Genomic DNA, 25,153 nt, shown 5'->3' with positions numbered 1-25,153 from the left:
TTCTATTCTGTTGTGCCACACAAAACTGAGTTGCTTATGATTAATGATGGAGACATATAATCTTTAAGAGAAGATGTTATCGTGCGCACTGTCATCTTTTGGATGCTTTCTCTTCATTTCAGATCTCTGAAAATAGGAGAGGGAAATGAGTTTTACAAATGAAGGGTCTTCAAATAGCCCAAGTAAGAAATGTGGGGTAAAATAATTTTTTATGGACCCTACATAGATGGCTTGAAGGGTTTAACTTGCTCCAGATTTAAAATTAACAAACACAAGAATTTCACCTCCAGCTATGTTTTTTATGAAGAATTGTTGTGACAAAGTATTTAAAATATCCTCATAATGGTGTCAGCTTTGACTTGTTCACAAATGTGCCGTAGAATCTAAAAGATATATGTTTAAGGTGCAATCCAGAGATTTGAGCCCATCATCTAAGCACTTCAGTGTAGTCCTGAGGTTGGTTTATGGATCAGACCAAGGCCTCTTAGATGGCCCTAAAGTATCCTGTGGACGTAGTCTAAGAAGACTTGAAATATTCTCCTGGTGTCCTAACCTGTGCATGTCCCTCAGCCATAGGGAAGAAATGTCAATTACTCGGGGGATATAGGTTTAAGGTAAGGGGGAAAGTTTAAAGGACACTTGGGAGGCAAGTTTCTTTACACAGAGGGCGGTAAGTGCTTGGAATGCGCTGCCAGAGGAAGTGGTAGAAGCAGATATTATAGTAATGTTTAAGAGACATCTTGACAGCTACATGAATAGGCAGAGAATAGAGGGATACGGACTGCATAGTGGCAAAAGATTTTTAGTTTATCATAGAAACCCTAAGTGCAGAAAGAGGCCATTTGGCCCATCGAGTCTGCACCAACCACAATCCCACCCAGGCCCTACTCCCATATCCACCTGGTAATCCTTCTAACCTGCACATCTCAGGACACTAAGGGGCAATTTTAGCATGGCCAATCAACTTAGCCTGCACATCTTTGGACTGTGGGAGGAAACCGGAGCACCCAAAGGAAACCCACGCAGACATGAGGAGAATGTGCAAACTTCACATAGACAGTGACCCAAGCTGGGAATCGAATCCAGGTTCCTGGAGCTGTGAAGCATCAGTGCTTACCACTGTGCTACCATGCCACCCGTTCTGTTTAGAGAGCTGTCATTTGTCCACGTAGGCTTGGTGAGCTGAGGGGCCTGTTCCAGTACTGTACTGTTCTTTGTTCATAGTCATAGAATCATAAAGGCACAAGAGACCAATCTGTCTGTTAAGTCCATACCAGCTCTGCCAGTCCTATAACCCCACTCTGCCTTTGGCACTACAAGTTTATTTCTCTTACATGATTGTCCAATTTTCTTTAATATTGTTGAAGTTTCTGCTTCTACCACCCTTCTAGATAGTTAACTCCAATATCATTAAAACAAGTGGTGTGTTCGTTTAATTCATTTGATGTCTGTTGGACATTGCTGTGTGGAAATTAGCTACACTTCAGAAGTACTTAATTAGTTGCAAAATATTTTGGACATCCAGGGATTGTGAAGTTGGCCATACATGCAAGCTCAGTTTCCTATCTAATTTAGTTTATTAATAGTGAATTTACTTTTGACAAGTGATTATACAGAGCTGAGGTTTGTTTTCTGCAACTGTGAGCTTATAAATGTTGTCTAATACTTTCTCCACATTTTGCAATGGTATTGGTGTACTATTTTCAGTAGGGTAATGGTCAGTACTCATTGGTTTTCTAGTAACTGGTGGGAAAAGGCAGCTGAAAATCGCTATATGTCTATAATAGATTAAACACGAGCCACTGTGTACTCTTCCTGCCTGAACTACCTGATCTTCAGTTGTCAAGTTTTAGATACTTTTTTTTGTCAACTTCTTTCATTTTCTATTCTATGTCTGATAAGCTGAAGGGCCTTTTCAGCGCTCTATGACTGTGTCCATGTTTGCAATGAAAAACACTCATGTAAACCTGTCACTTTGAAAACTGGTCACTGAGTTGACACATTTCTCTCAATACTTTGTGAGAACTCTTTTCATCTGTTAATTTTCAGTAACTGACATTTCTAATGCCCAAAATAAAGATTAAATCAAGATTTTAAAAATATACACTTGAGCACAATATGATTAAACTCATCCATTGAATTGTCTTTTGCGTCTTTTTTAATCTCTCCCAAAAGCCAGGGCATGAATTGATATTTTTTCCAGATTTGTAGTGCTGTGAACTGAAATGCTTTGTGCAGGCTGAACATCTTAAGTGCACCTTAGGCTCAAAATACTCCAATGCTCAATTTGTTAAAGTTTTTAAATTTAGTTTCTAACATTTTCTGTCCAAGTTGTTTTGAGGGATAAACTTCAAAAGCTTTAGAGAGGTAAAAATATATATACTTTTTTTTTCTCTAATGAGACCTTAGTGTCAGGGGGTTTAGCAGAGTAAATATGTGGGGTTATGGGGATAGGGCCTGGGTGGGCTCAGTGGGCCAAATGGCCACCTTCTGCATTGTTGGGATTCTGAGAGGCCTTGTGTGTAAGCAAGATAAATGAACGAAAGAGGGCAGTGAGGAGAGAATGAGTTCTTGTAATGTTACTACACTTATCAGAGGAAGAATGAGCATCCATTAAATTTTTAAGCCTTTTAATTGCCTCACCTGTACTTCAGCTGGTAAACAAAGTTAATGGTTTATATCTGAAACACGTGGGACTGGTGTGGCCATTTAGCCCTTCATATGTTCCATCGTTCAGTGAGACCATGGTTGATTAGAAGTTCTGATCTCTAGCCCCTGAAAAACAATGCACGAGACACCAAGGCACAAAGAGAGAAAGGCAGGCAGGCAGTCGTGTTCTTACCTTATTCTAATTTGATTTCTCTTTTAACATTGAATTTTCAAAGCAAACCATGCGTCGTTGAAGACAAAAAAGGAAAAGGAGAGTAGAAGAGGATGGCAAATTGACTGGTGTTTGGGTTTTCTGACCCTTCATTTGTTCTCAGCCCCTCACTCCCCTTGATAAATGGGTTGAGTAGGTAGTTCAAAGGGGAGGAAGTGGGAAAGTGTTCAGGAAGACGTTTGAGGAAGTAGAAGAATTTGGAAGACAAAATCAGAACAAAGGGGCAGGTAAGGAAAAAATGTGTAAGTTGAAATAGAGAAAAGAAAGAAAACCAACAATTTCTTGCTTCCTTGTATTTTGATTATTTGCTTTTGGGGGAAGAAAAGTTGAATATTGAACCAGGCATTACATTTCAAGGGAAATAGAGATGGAAAATAGGGTGGGGGAGGATTGATGTTTGGGGACATGCTGGTGCATTTGAGAGGGAGCGAGTGGGAAGAGAGTTAATGATGACATTGGAGCATGGTAGGGAGAATGTAATTGTGGGTAGGTATTTCAAAAGATTGGAAGTTCTAATCAGCCATGACCAATGGAACATATGAGGGGCTAAATGGCCACACCTGGCTCCGAGTGTCTCAGATATGAACCATTAACTTTGATTTGTAAACAAAGATGGGGTGGGAAAGAAGGGGATGAGATAGTAGGAACATGAATTTTTCAGATGGCAGAGTCTTGATTCCTGCCACTTGACATCCCCATTGACTCAGAGTGCCCTTCATGCTCAAGTAAGTGTTAAGTGGCTGCAGGCAGGACTGCTCACTCGGGAGCATGTCCCACTGTCATTGCGATTGGCTGGGCAGCTCCCCATTCCCTGTAGCACCAACACAGCAAAGAGATGGAAGACGAAATGCAGGAGGGTGTCCAGTTAAGCTCGAGGGGTGGGGAAGGCCTAGGAGGGGATAATAGGGCCTGGGGAGAGAGGCCTGGGCAGGCTGGAAAGGGTGGTCGGGAGGCTACTGAACCTTGAGGGTGGGTGCCTGACTTCAGAAAGTGGCTTCTGGTTAAAGTGACACCCCACCCAAGTTGTGACTTGTAGTGGGTGTAGTCTAAATGTGAAAGTGGTCAAGGCCCCATTTTCCTTGCAACCACCAGGACAAATGTAGTCTTCAGTTGCTGGCCCCATTTGGTATCATGTCTTGCCATACCGCCCATCTGATTGGAAGTAAGAATTTTTTTAAAAACCAGAGCAAATGAGACGAGTTAGGGAAGGGTAATGTGCAGAAAAGAGGAAACCAAGAAACAGTGGCGTAAAGACATCAGTGACAAGAACTGCACATTCTCTATCTTACCATTAGCAATGCAATGTGAAATTGCCTAATAAAATGTTTCATGATTATAAATAACTTTTATAGCTAGCGTTTACATTAGAAACTAAATATTTTGTCGACTGATTTAAATTTTTTATTGTGCAAAAAAACTATTTAAGCAGCATAAATAGGGAAGCAACGTTAGTGTGAAAATTTGAATGATCAGAGTTTTGAATTAAGCAACTTTGAATTCAAAGTGTAATTTTGCTATGTGACCACCTGGCTGTCCCTGGTAGTCAGGGACCACCATGAATTATGGAATTCGTTCCACTTCCTGGTCTTCTTAAAATCCATCCATCACAGAAGCTTTTAATCATCTCACCAAACGTTTGCTTCTTTATGTCTTTGAAGCACCACTAAACGGTTTCTTCTACATCCATAACTATAATTTAATGCAAATTGTTGTCTTTTCCCACATTTTTATGTGGTCACTTCTCTCTGATCTGACATGGTCACATCTCAACCACCTGCAGACTTGCATGCCTTTCCCTATTTATCTCTAACAATAGAATCCCAATAGTGCAGGAGGCCATTCAGCCCATCAAGTCTAGGCTCCATCCAAACGCCAAACTGTTGAGCCTTTGCTGGTCATCTGCCCGTCTTCCTGTCCTGTAAATATAATTTTGTTTCCTGATCTGCCTGCATCTTAGCTTCTCTTCTCCTGTCCTTTCCTAATCCTTTGTCCTTTCTAGCTCAGCCTCTGACCACTAATATTCGCCATCAAGAGCTTCGGCTCTGGTGTCCTTTCAGACCCCGGAATGCTGCAAACCATCCTCCTTTACTGTCTCTCTTGGCTTTCCAAGGTATGGAAAGCAGGAACATAAAATCCCTACAATGCCAAAGGAGACCATTCGACCCGTCAAGCCTACACCAACGACAGTCCCATCCAGGCCCTGTCACAGTAACCGCACATATTTACCCTGCTAATCCTCCTGACACTAAGGGGCAGTTTAGCATGACCAATCCACCTAACCCCCACATCTTTGGAGATGTGAAAATATAAAGATTTGAATAATAGAATTATAAAGGGGCAGGGTGAGGCACAAGTGAGCTACACAAGGGAGAGAGGAAGACTGACAGATGGGATGAGAGATTAGAAATGGGACAAATGAAAAGGGAAGGGAGATGCAAAAGTAGATTAGAGGCTAGAGAACAGCATCGGCATGATGGCACAGTGATTAGCACCACTGCCTTACAGCGCCAGAGACCCCAGTTCAATTCCGGCCTCGGGTCACTGTCTGTGTGGACTTTGCACATTCTCCCTGTGTCTTTGTGGGTTTCTCCTGGGTGCTCCAGTTTCCTCCCACAGTCCAAAGATGTATGGGTTAGGTTGATTGTCTATGCTGAATTGACCCCAGTGTCAGGGAGATTAGCAGGGTAAATATCTGGGGTTATGGGGATAGGGCCTAGGTAGGATTGTGGTAGGTGCAGACTTGATGGGCTGAATGGCCTCCTGCACTGTCAGGATTCTGTTGTTGGAGTTAAATGGGGAAAGGCATGCAAGTCAGCAGGTGGTTGAGATGTGACCATGTCAGATCAGGGAGAAGTGACCATGTAAAAATGGGAAAAGGCAACAACTTGCATTAAATTATAGTTATGGACGTAGAAGAAACTGTTTATTTGTGCTTCAAAGGCATAAAGAAGCAAACATTCAGTGAGATGATCAAAAGCTCCTGTGATGGATGGGTTTTAGGAAGACCAGGAAGTGGAACAAATTCCAGTAAAGTTGGGCTATGACAGTTGGTGGCATGGCTACCAATGATGGGTCACATGGATGTGGGGGATATACGAGGTGGCCTGAGTTTAGGTCTTGGAGCAGTAGGGAACTATGGAAGATTTAAAATTGTGAGCCACTGTAGATGTGTGGTGACCATGACTTGGTGTGGGGCAGGGAAATCGCCTAATATATTAAAATGTTGCGCACATTCATGATTTTAAGTAACTTCTATAGCCACCGTTTACATTAGAAACTAAGTATTTCTCTTCAGGGGCTGTAGTTGAGCTGAAGTTTGCAGATGCTGCAGCAGGGCATGAGTACTGTAGTAATCCTGTTTCCATTTAACAGAAGCACCGATTGTTTTAGTGCATATTGGGTTGGTGATCGGAGTTGCTTTGAGGTGAAAATCGACAGTATTGTAATTGGGAGGCTCGAAGTTGGGCTTAAACAGGTCATTGAGATTGCAAATATCATTCAGCCTACAATAGTAACCAGGGAAAGAACAAAGTTGCATTTATATAGCACCATTCGCAATGTCCAATAAAGTGCTTTTGTAGTGTTGTCACTATTGTAAGAAATGTTTGTGCCAATATGCAAACAGTGAGGTCCCGCAAACAGAAAACAAATAAATAACCAAAATTGTACATTGGATAGAATAAGAGAAATAATCACGAGTGTTCAGGAATTGTGACAGGTGCCAAAAATGCTGGCTTTAAGTCTTTAAATTTAATTGGAGGAGGTTGCAGGGCTTGTCTGATGTCAAACAAGCAGTCCTGACAGCACATTGGAGTGACAGGCTTGTGGGTTATAGGGCAGACACTTGCGAGATGAAGAACGTGAGACACCACAGAGAAAGACACAGCCAGCAACATTTAATGATATGGGTGAGCTTTGCAAAAAGCAGACAGATGGTGCTCGTAGATCATGGGAGAAACAGATGGATGCAGCAGATCATAAACAGTTGTGCAGGAAGACAGATATCGGACAGAGAAGATTATTTCGATTAGAGATTTGGGGAGACGCACACAAGCAATTGTGTACAAATGTCATAAATAAAATTACAACTTGTACATCAGACTGCAGACTTTATGAATCTCTAGGGTGGTTGTTGTTTCAGGACTGAAAGTAAAAGGAAACGTATGTGCAGAAGCTTGCTGCACTCGTTACAAAGCAAGTAAGCTAATGGCCCTGTTTGGGAATGTCACTACGTAGGTGTGGCCATTAGCAAGACGACAGGGAGAAAAAGAAACCTAGAATAGCTTTGTTGGAAAAACATAACTTCAGCATTTAAATTGGACGTACCATTTATGCCACAGGTTTCCACTGCCAGAGTAGACAACTGGACAACTGAGCAAATATGTGTACAGCATCTAGTGTGTAGATTGTATCTTGTAGTGTATTTTAGTAACTTGGAAAATATGATTGTGTACTGGTGCAAACCTTTATATCATTCTGCCTGCAGGAGCTTTGACTTGCACCGGCACAATATATGCACTTGAGTTTCACAGTACTTTTGCCAAGATAAAGTTCTCCATCAAGGCATGTCCTTCCTTAGTTTTGTTTGCTGGCTGGTTGTTGGGTTATTTTGTTTTTAGATATACATACTAGTGCTGACGTTGGCGGTTTGCAAAGTGTTTGCTGAGGAAACGCATAGAAAAGGATTCTGTAACTTGTCTGTGTGCACCTTAGCACCTGGGAAAGACGCCACATGCTGTAATAATAGTGGGAGGAAAAGCGAGATATTTCAGTTTTTAAACCAAAGCGTGTTTTTCGTGTGTTAAAGTTGCATTTGTTCAAAGATGGTTAATGAGGAAGAATCGACGGACAAGCATGACTCATCCACGCACCCAATTAAATGTGAAAGTGTGCCGCAGGTAGTACTTTGTACAGTCAGAGGGCGTTTAGAAATGCTTGTGATCCAGATCCATTGAAAGAATTAAGGCTGGTTATGTAGTACCTTCAGCAGAGACTCTAATTTCTGGTAACTCTGAACCTCTCCACCTCACCCTTCTATTAAGAATCTTCTTAAAGCTTACCTTTCTAATGATCTCGGTATCTCCTTTGGCTCAGCGTCGGTTTATGCACGAGTGCACTCCTGCAAAGCACCTTGGGATGTTTTTCTATATTAAAGAGTTATATAAATGCCTGTTGTGGTTGTCTACCCTGTCAGTTGTCCAGTTTTGATGCCCCTGACTTTCTGGTCTTGGGGTTCTTTGGGTATCAGGAATGCTGAGCCAACTTAATCGTTGCTGATCTCCCAGTGCTACACAGTGAAATTTGCAATGCCCTTTATGAATATTTACAAACTATTATTAACCCGTCAGTCAATTATGTAAGTTCCGGAGGAATGCACTTCACCCACTGTTTGTTCCATCCTTCACTTTGCCAGTTGACTTCAAGAAGGAACAAGTCCAGTTGGCCTTTTGTGTTCCTGCTATTTTGCCTCAGTAACTTGGCATCTTTAAATTTATTTCAATTGTAATTTGCAGACTTCACTAACAATTCTTTCCAGTTACATTAGTCTACCTCCATCATTTTGGCTTTTAAAAAAACAGTCGCTGATTTGGAGCAGTTGCATTGTAATTCACGAAAGTGGTGCTATTCTATGGAATGTCAGCAGTAATCATTACTATATGTTTAGTTTCAAGTGTTAGTCTGTGTTTTGTACCCTGACTGAAAAGGATGGCACCTCTAACTCGTGGTTATCGGCATCTTTCCACCACTACAATTTATGAATTAAAGGAGAATTATTTTCTCCACTACCCTCTTACTGCTTTTCATCCCTGTCATAAAATGTTATGTCTGCAGAGGCCAGCAGTTAACGTGGCTACTGGCTTTTTACCCATGGAGGGATGAGAAGTGTCAACACTCTTCTATTCCACTCACACTTTTGGGTTAATTAAAATTCTTGCCTATTAAATTGTCAGTACAGGTGTTCAGTTCCTGTGTGGTCTGACACAATCGAGCAACGTGGCTCTACCCGAGTCAGTGCTGTGATTCAAGTGGCCCCTGGAGACTTCAAATAGCGCTGATAGTAAAGGCAAGGTCGTGGAACAAACCAAGGATTCTTGCAGGCTGTCAGTGACATACAAAACAGTAATCGTGTTTGGGCATTCAGATAGCAAAAATAAACTCTTCCTGTGGTGTAGGATATCCTATATCAACACTAACATTGGATTGTCACTTCAAACTTACTGACAGTCATCCAGTATCTGCAATTGTTCTGGTGGAGTGGGCAACACTGAAAAGGAATCCTTAAGTGCCCTGAGGGCATTTATGATTCACATACCACGTAAGGTGTAACTGGCGTTTAGGTGTACATTAGGCCAAGTTCTTTATAAGTATTTTGATGAACTAAATGGTTGCGGTATTACCACATGGGCTGGAGTAATTCAAGAAGGTGGCTCCTCACTTTCTCAAGCTGAGTTGCAACTGCTGGCCTCACCAGTGACACTTGCACTCCATGAACAAATTGTAAAGAAAGGGCTGACCAACATCACGGAGATAAAGGCTGCTGTAGAACAAATAGGATCTGTGTATATAACTTGTCCAAACCAGGACGGACTTAAAAAGGTGGCAGTTTTGTTAGTAAGGCATTAAAATAAGAATTATGGGACATTGTCTAGTTGAGGCATCAGGATATATTTTTAAAAATGTGCACACAGCGTTGTGGGCATGAACACAAAAAAGAAAACCTCCAGCACCTTCCAATAGAAATACATTCTTAGTTGAGATGGCTCATCTCTCAGATTCTTCCTGTGAATGTTGTAAATTAGAGAAGACTTTGCTCACTAGTTTATCTTTTCAGCCCCAAATGACTGTCTGTCTGATTTTTGGCAACTTCGTTGTCTTGAGTACCAATTGAGTCTTGTCCACCCCACCCTCCTCTCCATGAGTCCCTCCGCTGGGGAAAATGCCCTCTATTTGCTTACAGAATCTTCACCGTTCTTCTCATCTCAATGATTGCAAAGTGCCAAAATTATTTTTTGCCCTAAACTTCACTGATTTACTTTTACATCTTTTTGCATACTTCTCCAGGCTTTGGCCTGTGTAGTGGGTGATCAAGGAAAGTTTGTTGAGGCCAAAACTTTTGTGTGATTTCAAGAAGAAACTCGATATAGTTCTTGAAGCTAAAGGGGTCATCGGGAAGGTGGGATCAGGATCTTGAATTTGATGATCAAAATGAATGATGGAGCAGGCTCACAGAGCTGAATGGCCAAATCCTGCTTCTGTTTTGTATGTTTCTGTTATTTATGCAGCTTTTGGCATTTCCTGATGTAAGTGTATCAAGTAAAGGGAAAGTAGTTAGGGAGGGTCTTCATAACTGTTTATTTGTGTCACAAGTAGGCTTACATTTTCACTGCAATGAAGTAACTGTGCAAATCCCCTAGTTGCCACACTCCGGTGCCAGTTTGGGTACGCCGAGGGAGAATTTAGCATGGCCAGTCCACCTAACCAGCACATTTTAGATTGCAAGGAAACCTACGCAGACGTGGGAAGAACGTGCAGACTCCACGCAGACAGTGACCCAAACCGGGAGTCAAACTCAGTCCCCTGGCGCTGAGGCAGCAGTGCTAACCACTGTGCCAGTGTGCCGCCCACAGTGTTGGTTCTATGTCTTTAACACAACGTAAGAATTGACACATGCTTCAGTGACACCACCTGCAAGGGGCGTTGAAGTGGGAACCACACCCATTTCCATTTAGTGCTTGTTCAAACTTTTTAACAAGGACCTCACTTGTGTATCTAAGTATTGAGGATCTGCTTACAATTGACGTTGTCACTTCTGATCTGTGTGCCTTTATGTTGCCTGACTTGCCTATCTTTCTGTACCTAACTGTCTTTAAATTATAGTTCATTTCTACAATGACTCTCTGATATTGCTCCTTTTTGGAGTGTCTCACTTTATTTTCTCCCTGTTGTCAATCCTCCTAATTTCTGTCTCCTAATTTTTCTCTTTCTGGATCACTGTCGAGCAGTATTTATCTCTGTCCCTGTCTCTTGCAGCTTTATGTGACCTGAAATTGAACAAAAATCTTATTTGCTGATATTAAGTGGTTTTGGTAAATTTTCTGTGTCTCATTTATCTATTTGAGTCCAAAGATGTGCAAGTCAGGTGAATTGGCCAGGCTGAATTGCCCCATTAGTGTCCCACAATGTGTAGGTTAGATGGATTAGCCATGGCGAATGTGCAGGTTTACGGGAATAGGGTGGGGGAAAGGGCCTGGGTGAGACACTCTGTCATAGTGTCTGTGCAGACTTGATGGATCAAATGGCCTCCTGCACTGTAGAGATTCTATGATCTCTTTCCCATTGTCCCTCTGGTTTCTGGCATTACTTCTCCACCTTTCTTACGGATGTGTTCCCTTTTGATCCCTAGATTGATTTGTCATTAAATATTTATTTATTGTTACAAGTAGACTAACATTAACACCACATTGAAATTACTGTGAAAACCTCCTAGTTACCATGCTCCGCCCCAGTTCGGGTACATTGAGGGAGAATTTAGCATGGCTAATGCACCTAATGATGTCTTTCAGACTATATTATCCTCTGCTTCCTTGTATCATTGTTGTCTTCCTCCCCACTGTCCTCTGATCTCACTGGCATCTTCGTGTCACCTAACCTGATCTGCTCTTTTGGTGACATCTGAAACCAACTCTTGCCGCACTCAGTATTGAAAACTACGTAACTGGCAGTTCAGGGTAGTGTCCAAATGGGTGAAATTGATCAGACGTGAGAATGGAGCTATGCCAGTAGGACTGCATTGGTCTTAGTTGGCAGTGGAAGGTGGGGTGGGTTCTTATTCTTAAATGGGCTGCAAGTGTGAGGGATGCCAGTGCAGGGAAACACCTGGTCAGCATGTTGGGAGCGTTCCTGGGGCAGATAGATTTGCATGACAAGGTGGAAGGGTTTTGGATAGTCAAATCCAGAGGTAGAAGCTTTCAGCTGGCAAATCAAAGACCATGAGGGGCAATTGCCATTGTGCTGGTTTTCCTAAAGTAGGATCACATAATTATTTTCATGAGGCAGAGAAAAATGAAGCAAGCCAATTATTTATGTAGGAAAAAAAATGGAAAAGTGCCCCAAAGTGGGTGGAAACAGGCCTGTTGTGAAGGCATTTGGGAGACGGGTAAAGGTAGCAGCGTCACCAAACATTGAGGTGAGTATGATGGCAAGTATGGATAGTGGAGTTTGTGGCTGTGATATTCCTTATGTATTCCACAGGCACAGGCAAGGATCTAAAATGTCATGGCTAAATCATGGCACAGAAAATAATGAAGTGTCCTAGTGTGAAATAATGCAGTTGCAAGACATTTTGTTTTAAATAAGTACATCAAGACACTTGGCAATCATGTAACACTGAATTCTTTCTCTTCCTTAGAACTGGGAGATAATTGTCCTTGGGAAACTGAAGTGGGACCTCTCAGCCATAATTCCAAATGATTTTATTGAACATATCCTGGGGAAGCTGGCTGTTCCAGTGGACAAGCTGGAACTTATTAAGAAACACACTCAAACATTCATTGCCATGTGTGCTACAGGTACTTTGTTGTTTGACATTCTGTTTTTATCAGAAATAAAGGAAGTTTACTTTAAATGAATGCTGAGATTGAGAGGCTAGTTCTTATTTAAGGGCAGCTCCATTAATCTCTAGGGGAGGATCTTTTCAAGTTCGGCAGTGTAATAAAAATGTAAATCTCCTCTTTGCAAGTTATTTTGCTACATGTTCTGAAACAGAATAATAGATGAATGATATTTCCAAAAGCTGATGCAATCACAGCTTTCCATTGTTCTTTGGCTGTAGCTGTTAACTAACCAGGGAAGATACCCACTACATTGGAAACGAAGCTATCAGTGGCCAAGATTTCCATTCCCATTCTCTGCCCAGGGCGTGTACAAGTGCTATAAAGATTCTGGCAGCAGCAAAACTGTTGTTTCGTTGCCATGTTTTCCTTGATTTTTATGTTGGATTTAGTTCATAGAAGATGCAAACACAAAGGAAAGTTCCTTGCCTCTCTGTTGCAGGATGAAAACCTGACTCCCGCGATTATTCTGAATGCTAAAATGCCTGGAGGCCGTGTGCGGTTCAGCAGTTGAGAGGGGGGTGGGGATGAGCGGTCAATGTGCTGATGTCGGCCTTCTGTGAATCCTGCTCTTATCAGTCTCTAGAAAGTGTGTAAAAACAGCTTGGAATAAGTTGCTCCTTCCCCTTTTATAAAGCAACGGTCTGGTCCCATAATGAACCAGTGGTGCAGTTGAAGTTGGAAATGTTGCCATAAGGTGTATGTAGCAGCTTGCCATTCTGTGTCACACTTGCATGGAGCAGCACAGTGGATAGCACTGCTGCATCACAGCACCAGGGACCTGGGTTCAGTTCCCAGCTTGGGCCACTGCCTGTGCGGAATCTGCACGTTCTCCCTGTGTCTGCATGGAGTTCCTCCGGTTTCCTCCCACAGTCCGAAAGACGTGCTGGTTAGTTGCACTGGCCATGCTAAATTCTCCCTCGATGTACCTGAACAGGTACCAGCGTGTGGTGACTAGGGCATTTTCACAGTAACTTCATTGCAGCATTAATGTAAGTCTACTTGTGACACTAGTAAATGAACTATGGCAAAGTTGTCAGTCCAGGAACTTTTGGGGGACAATCACAGGCCACATTATTATTTGACAGGAAGTAAGACTTAATTTCTTTTTAAATTATTGAGCCAGTGGGAAGAGGGCTAACACATCCCAAAAATGCAGGCGTAATCCGTCGTTTGTGGCACCTCCTGTTTGCCTTTATCCCTTCCTCCAGTAAAGGGAATGGCACAGTTTGAATTGCAGCTGACTTTTTAAGAAGTTAGTGACTTAGTGCGGGACACATAGTGCACCCCAAAGTAAGTTTGTCTTCGTGAAGCAGGCTGAGGAAGGCAAGGAAAAGCCTGCATTTTGGGTAGTGCCAATTAATATTGGATTTTGGGAATCGGTGCCTTTTGAGAGCAATAACTCAGGAAACAATCCTCCTAGCCTGACTCACTTTGATTATTGCCTTCGAGATTGGGGTTGAGCCTCAGTGCCAGAGTGGAGCACAGTTCTTTAACTAATGCTGCGGTGTTGTGCTAATAAATACTGTACCTGTAGAGACATCGATCTTGAAATAAGAACTTCCTGTCCGAGTGGATCTTAAAAGCATCATTATTCGAAGAGAGTATCTGTGTTTTGGCAACTATCACTAAAATGTAAAACTGACTGATCTATTTTTTGTCTGTGGAACCTTGTTAGAATTTCATAGAATCCCAGCAGTCCAGAAGGAGACCATCCAATCCATCGAGTTTGCACTGACCGTAATCCTACCCAGGCCCTATTCCCATGCACTACGGGCAATTTAGCATGGCCAGTACACCTAACCTGCACATCTTTGGACTCTGGGAGGAAACTGGAACACCTGGAGGAAACCCGCACAGACATGGGGAGAATGTGCTGATTCCACACAGTGACCCAAGCCAAGAATCAAACCTGGCTCCCTAGTGCTATAGGGCAGCAGTGCTAAGCACTGTGCTGATCCTTTTTAATGCATTTGAATGTACACAGATTAAATATTTGTAGGATAACTGCAGCCCTGCAATGATTTTTTGTTGTTGTGTCTATCTGTTTCAGATTTTAAGTTTGCCATGTACCCACCATCAATGATAGCAACAGGAAGCATAGCTGCAGCAATCAGTGGACTTGACATCCAGGGCAGTTCCCTTTCAAAAGAGTCTTTGACCGAACTGCTGGCCAAGATTACCTGCACAGAACTGGTGAGTTTGGAACAAAGTTTATCAGACGTGATAACTAATGAATGGACCACCTAGATCCTTGTGAATTTGCAGGCTGAAACAGGGAGGGAATTCATCTGCAATCGGTAATTTTATTTTTTAAAAACTAAAATACTTTTTCTACTTTCCTTTTCAAGTTGGAACGTATTCTAAACATTTTTGTCAATCTGCATCACAGCTGCTGCACTGAAGTCTCAGCTTTAAATCCAGACCTGTTCTTCACTTGATACTGCATTTGGGAGTAAAAATATTCATAATACATAACAAAGTTTCATTGCAATCTAAGGTTCTTGTTCTTCTCTCCATTTCCTCCACCGCGCCCCCCCCGCCTTCCCCATTATAACGACAGTGTGCATTTATATAGCACCTTTTAATATAGTCGAAATACCAGGGTGCTTCATTGGTGCATTATCAACTGAGATTGGGCATAGATACCAGGTCAGAAGATTAAAAACTTGGTCATAGAGGTAGGTTTTATAAAGAATACTGATGGTGATTAATACCAGTACTTAATCATACTCTGTAAAGTAAAAACCTTACTTGCCATATAATTAATTCCTCTTCAGTCCACGCAATATGCAGATGCTACTGTATCTGCTGAGATGAGTTTTGTAAGCGTTTGAACTGGATTACTAGTATTCTTCACTTTTGTAAGTGGAAGACTTTGAACCACTGTACACAGTGTCCTTGACTCATCTCTGGAACACTAGCTGAGCCACCGTTTGCTGGAATGCCTCATCTTAAGAGTAACCAATTAAGCATTTTCCTTGTCAGTTGGGTTTCATTAACGTTTTTAGATCAAAGGAGCCTGTAATAATCAGCAACTCTGAAATTACATTTTGCGCTCCACGTATTACTCTCCTATTGATGATAAATGATCTTTATTAATGATCTGGATGAGGGTATAGTTGGGTGGATTAGTAAATTTGCTGATGACACCAAAATTGGAGGTGTGGTAGATTGTGAGGAAGGGTGTCATAGTCTGCAGGGAGACTTAGATAGGTTGCAGAGCTGGGCCGAGAGGTGGCGGATGGAATTTAATGCGGAGAAGTGTGAGGTAATTCACTTTGGTAGGAGCAACAGATGTGTCGAGTATAGGGCTAACGGGAGGACTTTGAATAGTGTGGATGAACAGAGGGATCTAGGTGTGTGTGTACATAGATCCCTGAAAGTTGGGAATCAAGTAGATAAGGTTGTTAAGAAGGCGTACGGTGTCTTGGCGTTTATTGGTAGGGGGATTGAATTTAGGAGTCGCAGTGTAATGTTGCAACTGTACACTACTCTAGTGCGGCCGCACTTGGAGTACTGTGTGCAGTTCTGGTCCCCGCATTACAAGAAGGATGTGGAGGCGTTGGAGAGGGTGCAGAGGAGGTTTACTAGGATGTTGCCTGGTATGGTGGGGAGGTCCTATGAGGAGAGACTGAGGGATTTAGGGTTGTTTTCGTTGGAAAGAAGGCGGCTAAGAGGGGATCTTATTGAAACATATAAGATGATTAGAGGTTTAGATAGGGTGGATAGTGATAGCCTTTTTCCTCGGATGGAGAAAGCTAGCACGAGGGGGCATGGCTTTAAATTAAGGGGGGGTAGCTACAGGACGGATGTCAGGGGTAGGTTCTTTACCCAGCGGGTGGTGAGGGATTGGAATGCCCTGCCTGCTGCAGTTGTAAATGCGTCTAGTTTGGGGGCGTTTAAGAGATCTCTGGATAGGTTTATGGACGAAAAGGGATTGGTATAGGCTAGTGGGTCATTGTTTTTGTAACTGGTCGGCGCAACATCGTGGGCCGAAGGGCCTGTTCTGCGCTGTAATGTTCTATGTTCTATGTTCTATAAATTTACACGTTCCTCTTACATGGATTCTCTGTAGTCACAGGAGAGGTCCCAGAAATGGGAGAATAGCAATATTGCTTCATCCTTTAAGAAGAGCAGCAGGAATAATCCAGGAAGTTACAGGCCAGTGAGCCTTGAGTCAGTGATAGGGAAATTATTGGAGAAGATTCTTAGGGATAGGATTTACTCACGTTTGGAAAAATATTGACAGCCAGCATGGCTTTGTGCAGGGGAGGCCATGGCTCGCAAACTGGATTTGAATTTTTTGAGGAAGTGACAAAGATGGTTGCTGGGGGCAGGGCAATGGATGTTGTCTACGTGGACTTTAGCAAAGCCTTTGACAAGTGATCCATGGTGAGCTGGTAAGGTGGATCCGAATTGGCTTGGTCATAATGGTGGAAGGGTGTTGTTCTGACTGGAGATATTGAATAAGTGGTGTTTTACAGGGATCAGTGTTGGGACCCCTGTTGTTTGTAATGTATATAACTGATTTGGAGGAGAACATAGGGTAGTCTGATTTGTAAGTTAGCGGATGGCGCAAAGATTGGGGGAGCTGCGGATGGCAAGCAGGATTGCCAGAGGATACAGTAGGGTATAGATAGGCTATAGACTTGGGCAGAGAAATGGCAGGTGGAATTTAATCCAGACAAATGCGAGGTGATGCATTTTGGAAAGTATAATGCAGAAGGGAAGCGTATAGAAAATGGTAGAACCCTTAGCATTAGCAGAAGAACATAAGAGCATAAGAAATAGGAGCAAGAGTAGGCCATCTGGCCCTTCGAGCCTGCCCCGCCATTCAATAAGGTCATGGCTGACCTGTCGTGGCTCAGTTCCACATTCCCGCCCTCTCCCCATAACCCCTAATCCCCTCTCTTATCAAGAACCCATCAACCCGCTTCTTAAAAATATTTAGCGAGGTAGCCTCCACCACTTCAACGGGCAGAGAATTCCAGAGATTCACCACCCTTTGAGTGAAGAAGTTCCTCCTCAACTCCGTTCTAAACTGCCCCCCCTTTATTTTGAGGCTGTGCCCCCTAGTCCTACTGTCCTTTCTGAGTGGGAAGAGTCTCTCCACCTCTATCCCATCCGTCCCATTCATCATCTTATACGTCTCAATGAGATCTCCCCTTATTCTTCTAAACTCTAACGAGTACAAGCCTAGTTTATTCAGCCTCTCCTCATAGCTCAATCCCCTCAACTCCGGCATCAGCCTAGTAAACCTCCTCTGCACTCCCTCCAAGGCCAAAATATCCTTGCATAAGTATGGCGCCCAAAACTGCACACAGTACTCCATACAGACAGATCTTGGCATAGAGGTCCACACTTCCTTGAAAGTGGCAACACAAGTGGATGAGCTGGTCAAGAAGGCAGATGGCATGCTTGCTTTCATCAGTCAGGGATATAGAGTATAAAAAAACCAGTAAGTCATGTTAACATAGAACTTTAGCTCAGCCACATTTGGAATATTGCACACAGTTCTGATTGCCAGCCTACCTGAAGGATGTGGAGGCTTTGGAGAGGGTGTAGAGGAGGTTTGCCAGGATTTTGCCAGGTTTGGAGGGATTAGCTATGAGGAGAGAGTGGGCAGACTTGATTTGTTTTCGCTTGAACATCAGAAGCTGAAAGGCTACCTGATAGAAATTTACAAAATTGAGAGGAGGGATAGAATGGATAGTCAGTCTTTTTCCCAAGGTAGAAGTATCAATTATTGGGGGATGTAGGCTTAAGGTAAAAAGGGGAAAATTTAAAGGAGTTGAGTAGCAAGTTTTTTTTTGTACACCGAGGACGGCAAGCGCCTGGAGTCCACTACCAGAGGAGGTCGTAAAAGCACATAGAACAGCAGTGTTTAAGAAGCATCTTGACAGGTACATGAATAGGCAGGGAATAGAGGGATATGGACTGCGTAGAGGCAAAAGTTTAGTTTAGAAAGACGTTGTGTTGGCGCAGGTTTGGTGGGCTGAAGGGCCTGTTCCTGTGCTGTACTGTTCTTTCAGTATTAGACTAGGATGCAGAAATAGTCATATCTGTTGGATCTGTGCCTACAAGAAGGTCCCACAAAGAGCATGGTAGTGACCAAATAACTAGTGATTTTGAGGGCTCACCTTGTGTGGACTGAAGAGGAAATAATTAGTCTTCTAGGATATTTTATATCTACTTGAGAGAGCAGGTGATAGCTTCATTTTAACATCACATCCAAAAGAGAGCATCTCCAGCAGTGTGGTACTCAATATTGCATTGAAATCTCAGCCAAGATTTAGTACTCAAATCTCTAGAAGGAGACTTGAACCCACAACCTTCTGACTTGGGAGGCTGGAGTGCTCCTGACAGAGTCTCAGTTGTTGAACACCACGGCGGCTGAAGTCTGTGTAGTGTGCTGTAGATGAGCAATTTGCTATTTTTCATCACGTATTCAGTGTTGTTAGAATGTTACCTGTGGAATGCAACTGGTCATAAGTTATTTGGGGAGGCGATGGCCCAGTGGTGGTGTTGCTAGACCATTAATCCAGAATCAGAGCTAATGTTCTGTGGACCTGGGTTCAAGTTCTGGCACGGCAAATGGTGGAATTAGAATTCAATTTTAAAAAAATCTGGTATTAGGAATCTACTGATGACCATGAAACCATTGTTGATTGTCAGGAAAACCCATTCACCAGTGTCCATTAGGGAAGGAAATCTACTGTCCTTACCTGGTCTGGCAACTCCAGAGCCACAGCAATGTGGTTGATTTCAACTGCCGTCCAAGAGCAACTAGGGATGGACAATGAATGAGGGCCGGCCGGCCAGCCAGCGATGCCCATGTCCCACGAATGAATGTTTTAGAAAAATGCTCCGTCACAGCATCAACTCTTGCGTTGAAAGATCTTGAAATGCCAGAAGTCCTTAGCTCACCTGGGGATGGCTGATTCATGTTGAGCACAGCTCCATTGCTGTTGGCAGCCCATCATTTCCAGAAGTGGTTTGCAGACTAACGATGCAGTTCGCCCTAACGGATTACACAGTTACTTGAAAAATCCATGTGCTTTTAAATGTGGAATGCTGAATGCCAATCCTTAACCTTGGCTGCTTCACCAACACTCCTCTCTCTCCTCAAGCTGCCCCTCTCGTTTATTCTGCGGAAGCTTTGAGCCCAGTTCTTGCGACCCAGCGGGCTTGACATAGGCTGGAGATTTATCTGGGAAGCTGCCTGCTCTACATTGTATTGATTGGCGCAGTATTGCACTTGAGTGATGCATTTGCCCGCTAGGCCATTGGGGGAGGTATGTACAGAATATATCCAGCTATTCAGTGGCCTGCTCTTGTGACATGCTTTGGAAATCCGATTGCCACAGCAACAATTGCCTATTTAGCACAGAATCTGGGTGATGCCTCATGCAAATTAGGATAAAGAAGAGGTCACTATTGGGCTGTCAAGAATGATGCGTTGCTCTGTTGCATAGAAAGTATCAACCTTCAGATTTGACTGGGGGGGAGTGGAGGGGGTGCTGGTGTTTATATCCAAGTAACTCCTATCAGTATAGGAAGCAGTGAGTGTACATTCATCACGTTATCCTGAATATTTATATTTTGCGCAGAATTGTTCCAAAACATTTTTTACATGTCCTTAAGCGGGTTGCTTTTATCACATGTCCCTTTGTGTTTTTTTTTAAAAAACAGAAGTAAGGGGAGGTGGTTTGGCGGGGGGGGGTGTCAATTGGGAAGAAATAAGAAATAGCCAAGCTGTTAGCTGGATAGGCTGCTCAGAGTCTAGTTTCCTGCCTCTCCTTTGATCCTGGTAATTGGAACCAATTATGTTGCGACTGGCCCCAAAGGCCCTTGTTCTGCTATTCATTCTTCAGCAGAAAGACTGGGATGAGTTTACTACAGTGTATTATTCTCGCTCTTTGATCTTGCTTTCTGTCAAGCACTCAATACCACTGCTCTGCAGCAGTGTTACCTGCACTCCAGCTGGCTTTATTTTTTTTTTCCCCAAGAGTTGTTGTTCCCTTCGGTTTTCAACTGCTTTCCTCCTTGACAGCTGTTGAAGATATTTTAAAAAAAAAGGAACTGCTCTTTGAGGGATGTGCCTCAGCATTGTGGATTGGAAATGCTGCAGTGAGTGGTGTATAATAGATGGCAATAGGTGAAAGGAATCTGGCTACTTCTAAAGTTACGACAACCGCATAGATGCAGACAAAACCAATAGCTTAGGTATTTGTATGCTGCCTTGTGGGGCAGCCTGCTTGAAAGAGAACAGATGGGAGGCTGCATTCATCTCTTTAGTGGAGCGCAGTATCTGTCGGGAAATATCAAGACGATTAACTAGGATGACTCTTTCTTCACCCCTCCCCACCCCAGTACAAAAGATGTTTTAAGATTGAAACATCCTACAGTAATAGGACCTCAGTGGATCTTAATAAAGATCTGGCGGGTGTGAATTAGCTCTATTAAATACGTGCTTCATGTTTGCATTTTTTGCTTTTTATCTTTCTTTTAAAAAGTGAAGTTTCTTGGATTATAACTAGTGAGGCTCTGGACTCTGTTGTATAACTTTAAGGATTGACAAATGCAGTCACCAATGTTTCCATTGGTGCAGGGGGTGAGAATTCTTAGTATCTCCACTACGTCAGTACTATTTTAGCTTACCACTTCCTCTCCAATTTGAACCTCGAAGCATTTCTTTTAAATTCCTAGTAAGAATAGACTGCCCTAATTTTTTTTTAATTGTCGCATTTGTGAGATAAAAGTACAGTCGACTTCTTAATCATTCTGATCTGAGCTTTTGCTACAACAGTGCAGCCAGCACTTAAGTAAAGCCCAGGAGCATTCTTGCAAGTTTCTGCATTAACTATTTCACTTTCTCTTTCCCATTGCCTTTTTTTCAGACCATGCTTTCTTTTAACTGCCAAGTGATTGGGCTTGGAAGGTTTCTTCTTGGGCCATTCACCTTTCAATGCTCTACTGGGGCAAGGCAGAGGAGGGTCAGTACTTGGGTTCCAGTCAGCAGTGGCCAATGGCAATACAAAGATATACTACATTGAATCATGATGGAGAAGTTTGCACCTTGCCATTGACTCATCCACAGTGAAGTTATATTTTGAGGTGCAAAATGATATTGGTAGTAGTGGCTTGCCTGTAAGCTGCCTTAAAGGCTGAAGAGGAAACTCAGCAAACGCGATAGCAGCTCACAGATTGGAACCGTGCATGTCAAGAGATTTTCCTTTTAAAACATGGTTGAGTTTTCTTTCCATAAGCGATTTGTGGAAAATTTTAAATTGCGAATTAATCGATGCATTCTGTGTTACGTAAAACCAGCGTTATGCCAAAGTAGATGTGTTCTGCCTGTACAGGAGGTGTATTCCACATTCACAAGTTTTCTATCTATCCACCAGTGCTGCTAAAGCCAGAAATGGGTGCCACCATGTGCTGGGACACACAAGAAGCTGTGTATTGCAATTAGAGAGGCTGCATAGGTTGGAGTAGTGTGGGGCATAAGTACCCTTGGCCACAAATTTTAAGGCAGAAAAACTTGCCATTTTTTCAGGATTTTGATGCAGATGTCTGCTGATTCCACCGATGGAAGCCTTCCCACTTTCTTTCAAGTTTAGAGTTATTCTTGTCTAGATGTGGAGGTGCCAGCGTTGGACTGGGGTAAACACAGTAAGAAGTCTTGCAACACCAGGTTAAAGTCCAACAGGTTTATTTGGTAGCAAATGCCACTAGCTTTCAGGGGCTCTGCCCCTTCGTCAGGTGAGTGGGGAGTTCTGACCACAAACGGGGCATAAAAAGGTACAAACTCAGTTTACAGAATACTGATTAGAATGCAATTCTTTACAGCTAATCAAGTCTTAAAGGTGCAGACAGTGTGAGTGGAAATAACATTAAGCAAAGGTTAAAGAGATGTGTATTGTCTCCAGCCCCGAAAGCTAGTGGCATTTGCTACCAAATAAACCTGTTGGACTTTAAGCTCGTGTTGTAACTTCTCACTGTTACTCTTGTCTAGCCATCTGTAGACTTGTAAAGTTAGTTTCAGTTTGTAATAACCTTGTTGGTTTTTTTTTAATCCAGTTACAGGATGCAGGCATTGCTGACTAGGTCAGAATTTTATTGCTCATTCCTAACTGCAGGGATGAGAAGGTGGTAAGCCACTGCCTTGAACTGCTTCAGTCCATGTGCTGTAGGTACATCCACAGTGCTGTTATGGAGAGAGTTCCAGGGTTTGACCCAGTGACAGTAAAGGAATGGCAGTATATTTGAGAGTCAGGATGGCTTGGAGGTCCATGTGTATGTTGCCCTTGTCCTTCTAGATGCTACTGGTTGCAGGTTTGGAAGGTGCTGCCTAGGAAGCCTTGGTGAGTTCCTGCAGTGAATCTTGCAGATGGTACACACTTTTGCCAGTATTTGTCCTGGATGGTGTCGAGCTTCTTAAGTGTTGTTGGAGCTGCACCCATCCAGGCACGTGCAGAATATTCCATTTCACTCCTGACCTGTCAATGGTGAACAGGTTTTGGGGAGTCAGGGGATGAGTTACTTGCTGCAGGATTTCCCATATCTGACCTGCTTTTGTGGCCTCCATATTTATATGGCCAGTCCAATTCAGTTTCTGGGGGATTCAGCAATGGTAATGCCATTGAATGCCAAGGGGTGATGGTTAGATTCTCTCTTGTTGAAGGTAATCATTGCCTGGCACTTGTGTGGTGCAAATGTTACTTTTCCACTTGTCAGCTTGACTCTGGTTATTGTCCAAGTCTTGCTGCATTTGGACATGGACTGCTTCAGTATCTGAGCAGTCACAAATGGTATAACTAATAAGATTCTGGACCTTTACGCTACCTGAATTCAGAACATTGGGTGGAGCTAGCTCCCTTCTAGAAATCCAGAACAGGAATTAGCGATTCATCATTTTCCAACCATCTCTACTCTGGCTAAAAATGTTCCATTATGAACCCAGCAAGTGAGACTCCTGTGAAGAGGCACCAAGTTAGAATATTATCCATTGGGTCTTCCCACCTTAATAAGCTTAAATAAGTTAAACGTACGACTTAAGCTGTTAAAGCAACAAATGAGCAGTACTGACAGAGCTATAGATTTGTTTTCTGTTGCGGTAAGTATACAGCTTAACTGGTGTATAAACTTTGACAGTCGGATGCCCAAACACTACCAGTCAGATGAATTACATGTGGAGAATTTCGCATTGTGTATACTGTAGCTGAGTTAACTCGAAATTAAACTTGTTCATGACCACTGCAGCCACCTACTCTTGTTTAAAAGGTCACCTACTTTTGGTATGCATGTTCTTGCAAAATGATGTGGTTTGCGCTACAACAATAATTTCACAGACTGATTCAATAATCTTTGCTGGTAATGTGTTTCTGTAGTTGGTAATTGCACTGTTTTTTTGAGAAATCATAGCACTCACCAAGATATCGAGTGGCGCTCTTGCAAACTGCTGTCGAGTATATGTGGGAACCAAATGGGGAAACCTCTGGTTGAGCACCCCACTCACCAGATCAAAAGCTGATCGTTGATCTGTTGTATGTATTAAGGATTGTTCTACTTGACTCAAATTGAATACTATCCTCATCTAGGGAGGGAAGCACATGGGTGGGAGAGAGATGACGGTAACAGTAATATTTGTAATTATGACTTTATTGTAGGAAAGCGTCGCAGGGAGCATGATGCGAGTAAAAATGAGAGAGGCTTGGCTAAAGGGGAAGGCCATAAGGACCAACCTGAACAAGGGAAGAAAGTTTTAGGGAGGGCATTTCTGAGCTGAGGCATTGAAGGCAGGATCATTGATGGTCGGGGAAAAGAGATGAGGGTAAGCATAAGAGACCAGAGTTGCAGGAACACTGAGTTCTTGAGCTGCAGGAGGTTAGAGAGAGGCAAAGCTATGGAGGATTTGGGTATGAGTATAAGAATTTTAGATCTGAGACGTTGGTGAACCAAAGTCTAGTGTAGGTCAGTTAGCACAGGAATAATGGGTGAATAAGAACATAAGAAATAGGAGCAGGAGTAGGCCATTTAGCCCTTCGAGCCTGCCCCGCCATTCAGTAAGATCATGGCTGACCTGTCATGGCTCGGTTCCACATTCCCGCCCTCTCCCCATAACCCTTAATCCCCTCGCTTATCAAAAACCCATCAACCCGCTTCTTAAAAATATTTAGCGAGGCAGCCTCCACCACTTCAACGGGCAGAGAATTCCAGAGATTCACCACCCTTTGAGTGAAGAAGTTCCTCCTCAACTCCGTTCTAAACCCCCCCCCCTTTATCTTGAGGCTGTGCCCCCTAGTCCTACTGTCCTTTCTGAGCAGGAAGAGTCTCTCCACCTCTATCCTATCCATCCCATTCATCATCTTATATGTCTCAATGAGATCTCCCCTCATTCTTCTAAACTCTAACGAGTACAAGCCTAGTTTATTCAGCCTCTCATAGCTCAACTCCGGTATCAGCCTAGTAAACCCCCTCTGCACTCCCTCCAAGGCCAAAATATCCTTGCGTAAGTACGGCGACCAAAACTGCACACAGTACTCCAGCTGCGGCCTCACCAATGCCCTATACAGCCGCAGCAAGACCTCCCTACTTTTATATTCAATTCCCCTCGCTATGAAGGCCAGCATCCCATTAACCTTCCTGACCACCT

At 43.0% G+C, this 25,153-nt stretch overlaps 1 protein-coding gene across 1 annotated transcript in view; it reads left to right on the top strand.

Moving 5' to 3' along the window:
• Nucleotides 1–25,153, top strand: part of ccnd3 (cyclin D3) — a 45,012-nt gene that overhangs the window by 5,617 nt on the left and 14,242 nt on the right. The window contains exons 3-4 of the mRNA XM_080209919.1: nucleotides 12,291–12,450; nucleotides 14,546–14,688. Of these exons, the coding sequence (XP_080066045.1) occupies nucleotides 12,291–12,450; nucleotides 14,546–14,688 (303 nt within the window). The remainder of the gene's footprint in view (nucleotides 1–12,290; nucleotides 12,451–14,545; nucleotides 14,689–25,153) is intronic.

This window comes from Carcharhinus amblyrhynchos, chromosome 22 (assembly GCF_965287045.1).
Source record: "Carcharhinus amblyrhynchos chromosome 22, sCarAmb.v2.hapA, whole genome shotgun sequence".
NCBI classification, from domain to species: domain Eukaryota; kingdom Metazoa; phylum Chordata; class Chondrichthyes; order Carcharhiniformes; family Carcharhinidae; genus Carcharhinus; species Carcharhinus amblyrhynchos.
This window is presented reverse-complemented; position numbering and strand designations above follow the sequence as displayed.